Genomic DNA, 8,665 nt, shown 5'->3' with positions numbered 1-8,665 from the left:
CACTTCACTTCTCGGGGCCTCAGTGACCTCATCTGTTAAATGGGGATGAAGACTGTGAGCCCCCAGAGAAGTGAAGTGGCTTGCCCAAGGTCACCCAGCCGACAACCGGCAGGGCCGGGATTTGAACCCAGGCCCTCCGACTCCCAAGCCCGGGCTCTTTCCACCGAGCCACGCCGCTCTACCTGCTAGGCCGCGTCGCCTCTCCACTAGACGTAGGGACCGTCTCTAGATGTTGCCAACTTGTACTTCCCAAGCGCTTAGTCCAGTGCTCTGCACACAGGAAGCGCTCATCATCATCAATCGTATTTATTGAGCGCTTACTGTGTGCAGAGCCGCTTGGGAAGTACAAATCGGCAACATAGAGAGACAGTCCCTACCCAACAGTGGGCTCACAGTCTAAAAGAGCCAAGTAAAAGTGCTTAGTACAGTGCTCAGCAGGCAGTGAGCGCTCGATAAATGCGATTGATTGATTGATTGATTGATTGATAGACGCCGGGGGCCGGGATTGTTCTCAGTCTTTCAGTGTATTTCTTTGAGGGGGGTCCAGGAGGGAGGACTAAACCACGTCGAGGGGGCTGTCCCGGCCCGGGCCGGGGAGCAGCTGAGGAGGCCTGGGGTCGTCGCCGCCGTCGTCGTCGTCGTCGTCCGTCTTGCGAGTGACGCTCTCGTAGAGGACGGCGCAGGCCCCGGTCAGCCAGGCCACGGCCGTGCCCGCCGAGAAGATGCAGAAGCCGATGAGCAGCAGGAAGGCGTAGTCCAGCCGGTCCAGGTGCGTGAGGCACATGTAGCGCAGCGGGTTGCCCACGCGGCTCAGGGGCCAGCCCTCCAGCTCCTCCGGGCTCCGGCACGTGGCGTTCTGCTCGTCTGGGGGACACGGCCACAGCGCCCGCCTTATCGGCCTACGGGACCCCCCGGGGCGCTCGCCACGGTGCCCGGCCCGCCGCCGCGAGCGCTCGGGAAATGCCAGCGACGGAATGAGTGGATAAGGAGGGCGTGGGAGGAGGAGGATGATGATGATGGCGTTTGTTAATCAATCGGTCGTATTTGTTGAGCGCTTACTGCGTGCAGAGCACTGGGCTAAGCGCTTGGGAAGTCCAAGGAATGAGTGGATAAGGAGGGCATGGGAGGAGGAGGATGATGATGGTGTTTGTTAATCAATCGGTCGTATTTGTTGAGCGCTTACTGTGTGCTCTGCACACTGGGCTAAGCGCTTGGGAAGTCCAAGTTGGCAACATAGAGAGACGGTCCCTACCCAACAGTGGGCTCACAGTTAATCAATCAATCGTATTTATTGAGCGCTTACTTTGTGCCGAGTAAGCACTTGGGAAGTACAAGTTGGCAACATATAGAGACGGTCCCTACTCAACAGTGGGCTCACAGTTAATCAATCAATCGTATTTATTGAGCGCTTACTGTGTGCAGAGCACTGGGCTAAGTGCTTGGGAAGTCCAAGTTGGCAACATAGAGAGACGGTCCCTACCCAACAGTGGGCTCACAGTTAATCAATCAATCGTATTTATTGAGCACTTACTTTGTGCCGAGTAAGCACTTGGGAAGTCCAAGTTGGCAACATAGAGAGACGGTCCCTACCCAACAGTGGGCTCACAGTTAATCAATCAATCGTATTTATTGAGTGCTTACTGTGTGCAGAGCACTGGGCTAAGCCCTTGGGAAGTCCAAGTTGGCAACATATAGAGACGGTCCCTACCCAACAGTGGGCTCACAGTTAATCAATCAATCAATCAATCGTATTTATTGAGCACTTACTGTGTGCAGAGCACTGGACTAAGCGCTTGGGAAGTCCAAGTTGGCAACATATGGAGACGGTCCCTACCCAACAGTGGGCTCACAGTCTAGAATCAATCATTCAATCAATCGTATTTATTGAGCGCTTACTGGGTGCAGAGCACTGGGCTAAGCGCTTGGGAAGTCCAAGTTGGCAACATATAGAGATGGTCCCTACCCAACTGTGGGCTCACAGTTAATCAATCAATCAATCAATCGTATTTATTGAGCGCTTACTGGGTGCAGAGCACTGGACTAAGCGCTTGGGAAGTCAAAGTTGGCAATATATAGAGACGGTCCCTACCCAGCAGTGGGCTCACAGTTAATCAATCAATCAATCGTATGTATTGAGCACTTACTGTGTGCAGAGCACTGTACTAAGCGCTTGGGAAGTACAAGTTGGCAACATAGAGAGACGGTCCCTACCCAACTGTGGGCTCACAGTTAATCAATCAATCAATCATATTTATTGAGCGCTTACTGTGTGCAGAGCACTGAACTAAGCGCTTGGGAAGTCCAAGTTGGCAACATAGAGAGACGGTCCCTACCCAACAGTGGGCTCACAGTCTAGAAGGGGGGCTCACAAGTCTAGAAGTAAGTTAAGCACTTACTATGTGCAGAGCACTGTTCTAAGTGCTGGGGGGAGGATACAAGGTGATCAGGTTGTCCCACGGGGGGCTCACAGTCTCAATCCCCATTTTACAGAGGAGGTCACTGAGGCACAGAGAAATGAAGTGACTTGCCCAAAGTCACACAGTTGACAAGTGGCAGAGCCGGGATTAGAACCCGTGACTTCTGACTCCAAAGCCCAGGCTCTTTTCCACTGAGCCACGCTGCCTCTCTAGTACAGTGCCCGGCCTGTGGTGAGCGCTCAATAAATCCGAGCGAAGGAATGAGTGAATAAGGAGGGCACGGGATGATGATGATGATGATGATGATGGTATTTGTTAAGTGCTTACTATGTGCAAAACACCGTTCTAAGTGCTGGGGGTGGGGATACAAGGTGATCAGGTTGTCGCGTGTGGGGCTCACAGTCTTCATCCCTATTTTCCAGATGAGGTAACTGAGGCACAGAGAAGTGAAGTGACTTGCCCAAAGTCACACAGTTGACAACTGGTGGAGCCGGAATTAGAACCCACGGCCTCTGACTCCCAAGCCCGGGCTCTTTCCACTGAGCCACGCAGCTTCTGTGTCATTGAGCCCACTGTGGGCAGGGAGTGTGTCTGTCTGTTGTTCTATTGGACTCTCCCAAGCGCTTAGTACAGTGCTCAGCATGCAGTGAGCGCTCAATAAATAATAATAATAATAATGATGGCATTGGTTAAGCGCTTACTATGTGCCAAGCACTGTTCTAAGCACTGGGGAGGTTACAAGGTGATCAGGTTGTGCCACGGGGGGCACACAGTCTTCATCCCCATTTGACAGATGAGGTCACTGAGGCCCAGAGAAGTGAAGTGACTTGCCCAAAGTCACACAGCTGACAAGGGGCGGAGCCGGGATTTGAACCCATGACCTCTGACCTCAAAGCCCATGCTCCTGCCACAGAGCCACACTGATCGAAGGAGTGAATGAATATGGAGGGCACAGGATGAGCGTCCTAAATAAATCACAGTCTTTTAGACTGTGAGCCCACTGTTGGGTAGGGACTGTCTCTATATGTTGCCAATTTGTACTTCCCAAGCGCTTAGTACAGTGCTCTGCACATAGTAAGCGCTCAATAAATACGATTGATGATGATGATGATGAAATGTCATTGAAGAAGTAAATGAATAAGGATGGCACAGGATGAGCGTCCTACAGTGTCACTGAGCTCCTTATGGGCAGGGAGTGTGTCTGTTTATTGTTCTATTGGACTCCCCTGAGCGCTTAGTACAGTGTTCGGCATGCAGTGAGCGCTCAATAAATACGACCGAATGAATGAATAAGGAAGTCTCCAGGGTAAGGGGCCTACGTTGCCACCAAGCTCACCGTGAGCAGGGAATGTGTTTATTGTTCTATTGAACTCTTCCAAGCGCTTAGTACAGTGCTCGGCACATAGTAAGCGCTCAATCAGTACAATGGACATGATATCGGTTGTCCGGTGCTTACTCTGGGCTGAGCTCCGTGCTGGGCTCTGGGATAGATATTGGGTAGGGATGGTCTCTATCTGTTGACAAATTGGACTTTCCAAGCGCTTAGCACAGTGATCTGCACACAGTAAGCGCTCAATAAAGACGATGGAATGAATGAATATTGGTCATTGACAATGTAATCACGTAATGATGATGATAATAATGATAATAATAGTTAAGCGCTTAGTAGGGGTTGAGAACTGGATTAGGTTCAGGGGTGGATATAATAATAATCAGTCAATGGTACTGAGCACTTAGTATGTGCAGGACACTGTACTAAGCACTTGGAAGTGTCCAATACAAGACTTAGCAGGCATGTTCCCTGCCTGTAAAATACTATTTAAGTGCTTATGTGGAGAGCATTGCGTTAAGCCCTGGGGCAATGCAGCATAATCTAATAATAATAATAATAATGGTATTTGTCAAGCACGTAATAAAGGCTAAGCACAATACTAGGTTTAGGGGTAAATAATAATAATAATGATGGCATTTGTTAAGCGCTTACTATGTGCAAAGCACTGTTCTAAGCGCTGTCTGCTGTGTGATCTTGGGCAAGTCACTTAACTTCTCTGGGCCTCAGTTACCTCATCTGTAAAATGGGGATTAAGACTGTGAGCCCCACGTGGGACAACCTGATCACCCTGTATCCTCCCCAGCGCTTAGAACAGTGCTTTGCACATAGTAAGCACTTAATAAATGCCAATTATTATTATTATTATTATTATGGAGGGGGATACAAGGTGATCAGGTTGTCCCACGGGGGGCTCACAGTCTTCATCCCCATTTTACAGAAGAGGGAACTGAGGCCCAGAGAGGTGAGTTGACTTGCCCAAAGTCCCACAGCTGACAATTGGCGGAGCTGGAATTTGAACCCATGACCTCTGACTCCCAAGCCCGGGTTCTTTCCATTGAGCCACGCTGCCTCCAACGCGATCACATTTGGGAAGCAGGGTAGCCCAGTGGATAGAGGCCAGGCCTGGAAGTCAGAAGGACCTGGGTTCTAAACCCGGCTCTGTCTCTAGTCTGTCGTGCGACCTTGGGCGAGTCGCTTCACTTCTCTGGGCCTCGGTTCCCTCATCTGGAAAATGGGGATGAAGACTGTGAGTCCCACGTGGGACAGGGACTGTGTCCAACCTGATAAGCTTGTATCTTCCCCAGCGCTTAATACAATATACATTAAGCGCTTAACAAATACCATTTTTTTAAAAAAAGAGAGCTGGGGCTGGGAGGCAGGAGACTTGGGTTTAATAATAATAATAATAATGTTGGCATTTCTTAAGCGCTTACTATGTGCAAAGCACTGTTCTAAGCGATGGGGGGGCTACAAAGTGATCAGGTTGTCCCACGTGGGGCTTACGGTCTTAATCCCCATTTTACAGCTGAGGTAACTGAGGCTCAGAGAAGTTAAGTGATTTGCCCAAGGTCACACAGCAGACATGTGGCGGAGCCGGGATTCGAACCCATGACCTCTGACTCCAAAGCCCGGGCTCTTTCCATTGAGCCACACTGCTTCTCTGAGCCACGCTGGGTTTCTACCCCACCTCTGCCCCTGGCCTGAAATGTGACCTCTGGGGCTCAGTTTTCTTCTCTGTTAAATGGGACTGAGCTGGATGAAGACCAGGGATGTCATCCCGATTGGAAAACCTTGTTTCCACCCCATTCATTCATTCATTCAACCGTATTTATTGAGCACTTACTGTGTGCAGAGCACTGGACTAAGCGCTTGGGAAGTACCAAGTCAGCAACAGAAGTCAACAACAACAAGTCAGCAACCCCAGCGCTCAGCACATAGTGAGCAGCTAAAAGACACCATAACTGAGGCCTGCAGGTTGGTAATCTCCTGAGGTAATTTGGCAGCCTCCTTCCAGATGCCCTCAGAGTCACGACAACGCTCGGGAGCGTAAAGGGCACGGCGTCTCCCCCATCTGCTCCGAGCACGAGGCTGCGACCCCGGGGTGACGTCTACCCCCGTCACGTGTCTGCTGTGTGACCTTGGGCAACTCACTTAACTTCTCTGAACCTCAGTGCCCTCATCTGTAAAATGGGGATGAAGACCGTGAGCCCCACGGGGGACAACCTGATCACCTTGTATCCCCTTCCAGTGCTTAGAACGGTGCCTTGCACATAGTAAGCGCTTAACAAATGCCATTATTATTATTATTATCATTATTACTATTATTATTACCTCGGGCCTCCACCGTCACCTTGACAGCTGTGCCTCATGGCATTCTGGGACTTTCCGGACTTCCCAAAATGCTGGGAAAACTCAACTGGGCACGCTCAGTTCATCCTCAGTTCAGAGTCCCTGGGGGTCTGGGATTTATCACCCAGAAGATGGGGACATTCAACTGAACCTAATAATTATGATTATTCTCTGTGCCTCAGCTCTCTCATCTGTTAAAAGCACTAAACAAATACCATAATTATTACCATAATGACTATTATTCTCCGTACCTCACTTCCCTCATCTGTAAAATGGGGATTAAGACCCGTGAACCCCAAGTGGGTCAGGGACTGTGTCCAATCTGATTATCTCGTATCTACCCCAGTGCTTAGTTTGGTGCCCGGCACGTAATAAGCGCTTAACAAATACGATGATTATTATTCTCTGTGCCTCAGTTCCCTCATCAGTAAAATGGAGATTAAAGTGTGGGACGTGGACTGCGTCTAACCCGATGAGCTTGAATCTATCCCACGGCCCGGCACGTAGTAAGCGCTTAACAGATACCGTAATTAGTATTCTCTGTGCCTCAGTTCTCTCATCTGTAAAATGGAGATTAAAATGTGGGACGTGGACTGCGTCCAACCCGATGAGCTTGAATCTATCCCACTGCCCGGCACATAGTAAGCACTTAACAAACACTGTAATTAGTATTCTCTGTGCCTCAGTTCTCTCATCTGTAAAATGGAGATTAAATTGTGGGACATGGACTGCGTCCAACCCGATGAGCTTGAATCTCTCCCACGGCCCGGCACGTAGTAAGCGCTTAACAGATACCATAATTAGTATTCTCTGTGCCTCAGTTCTCTCATCTGTAAAATGGAGATTAAAATGTGGGACGTGGACTGCGTCCAACCCGATGAGCTTGAATCTCTCCCATGGCCCGGCACGTAGTAAGCGCTTAACAGATACCGTAATTAGTATTCTCTGTGCCTCAGTTCTCTCATCTGTAAAATGGAGATTAAAATGTGGGACGTGCATTGCGTCCAACCCGATGAGCTTGAATATATCCCACTTCCCAGCATGTAATAATAATAATAATAATGTTGCTATTTGTTAAGCGCTTACTATGTGCCAAGCACTGTTCTAAGCGCTGGGGTAGATACAAGGTAATCAAATTGTCCCATATGGGGCTCACAGTCTTCATCCCCATTTTCCAGTTGAGGGAACTGAGGCCCGGAGAAGTGAAGTGACTTGCCCAAGGTCACACAGCTGACAAGTGGCGGAGCCAGGATTTGAACCCACGACCTCTGACTCCAAAGCCGGGGCTCTTTCCACTGAGCCACGCTGCTTCCCGTAGTAAGCGCTCAACAAATACCGTAATTAGTATTCTCTGTGCCTCATCCGTAAAACGGGGATGGAGAGGTAGGATGTGGACTTGCGTCCAGTACGACGAGCTTGTATCTTCCCCAGGGCTCGGCATGTAGTAAGCGCTTAGCAAATGCCATTTAGTAAATAAAAAAGGAGTTCCTTCCCGTCTCTTACCTGGGTAGTTGATGTGAGTCACCAGCAAATGGATGGTGAGGCCCAAGAGGTTACATCTACAGATCCAGGGGTTCCCGCCAAGGTGCAGGGAGCGCAGGCTAGGGATCTGGCTGATGGTCAGGGCGTCCAGAAAGGTCAGGCCCGTGCTGCTCAGGTCCAGCTGCCTCAGGGACGTGGCGTTGGCGAAAGCGTCGCGGGGGACGGCGGCCAGCCGGGGGTTGTGGGAGAGGTTGAGGACCATGAGGGCCCCCAGGGAGGAGAAGCTCTCGGCGGACAGGGAGCTCAGGTTGTTGAAGCTGAGGTCCAGGTGGACCAGCCGGCCCACCCCGGCGAAGGTGAAGTCGGCCACCTCGGACAGGAGGTTGTGGCCGCAGTCCAGGTGGACCAGGTCGCTGAGGTGGCCCAGCTCCACGGCGGGCAGGAAGGTCAGCCTGTTGGAGGCCAGGAGCAGGCGGCGGGTGGACAGGGGCAGGCCTCGGGGGTAGGCCTCTAGCCCGAGCCCGGAGCAGTTCGCCTCCAGGGCCTGGCAGGAGCAGCCCGCGGGGCAATTCGGGCTACCGGTGGCCACCGGCCCCAGGGCCAGCAGCAGGAGTGGCCACCAGCGCATGGCGGCCGGAGACGGCTACGGGCCCCCCGCCTCGGGCCGGCCGGCCCCCATCGCCGGCGGACGGGGCCCAAGTCACGGTGTGGATACCGCCGCCGGCCACCGGCCCATTTGGCTGGCCCGGGAGGACCCGCTCCTTCTCCGGGGCCGAGCGGGAGGAAGGAGGAGGAGGAGGGCCGGGAGGGAGAGCCGAGATCACCTGGGCACCACAGTTGCCAGTTGACACCTTTGTGATGTCAGCAGCTTCCAAATATAGTCCTCCAGAAAGGAGGGCCGGCCTGGGTTGTCGGGAGGCGGGACAGGCCAGCCTTCCCTCCGGGTCGGAGTGACTGTGGGATTTGGGGGGAGCCCTATGGGCCTGAGGAGAAGCCCCCTTGGGGGTGGGGGGCTTGTTTGGGGGTCGATTGGCACTGGTCTCTGGGTTTGTCGACGTGGAACATGGTCTTTATTCGGCGGGCG

The 8,665-nt window shown here is 51.9% G+C and overlaps 1 protein-coding gene across 1 annotated transcript; it reads right to left on the bottom strand.

Moving 5' to 3' along the window:
- Positions 1–513: 513 nt before the first annotated feature.
- Positions 514–8,392, bottom strand: LRRC52 (leucine rich repeat containing 52). The gene is made up of 2 exons (XM_038758525.1): positions 7,603–8,392; positions 514–864 (listed from the first exon to the last, which is right to left on the bottom strand). Exons 1-2 carry the CDS (start codon positions 8,207–8,209, stop codon positions 557–559), a joined length of 915 nt encoding a protein of 304 aa, XP_038614453.1. The 5' UTR covers positions 8,210–8,392; the 3' UTR covers positions 514–556.
- Between the last annotated feature and the right edge of the window lie 273 nt (positions 8,393–8,665).

This window comes from Tachyglossus aculeatus, chromosome 16, assembly GCF_015852505.1.
Source record: "Tachyglossus aculeatus isolate mTacAcu1 chromosome 16, mTacAcu1.pri, whole genome shotgun sequence".
NCBI classification, from domain to species: Eukaryota; Metazoa; Chordata; class Mammalia; order Monotremata; family Tachyglossidae; genus Tachyglossus; species Tachyglossus aculeatus.
Note: the sequence above shows the minus strand (reverse complement) of the source record. Positions and strands in the feature narration are given on the sequence as shown.

Coding starts and splice junctions, on each gene's coding strand:
- LRRC52 (XM_038758525.1), bottom strand. CDS start 8,209: ATGCGCTGGTGGCCACTCCTGCTGCTGGCCCTGGGGCCGGTGGCCACC. Junction 865..7,602: donor GACTCACATCAACTACCCAG/GTAAGAGACGGG, acceptor CGTGTCCCCCAG/ACGAGCAGAACGCCACGTGC.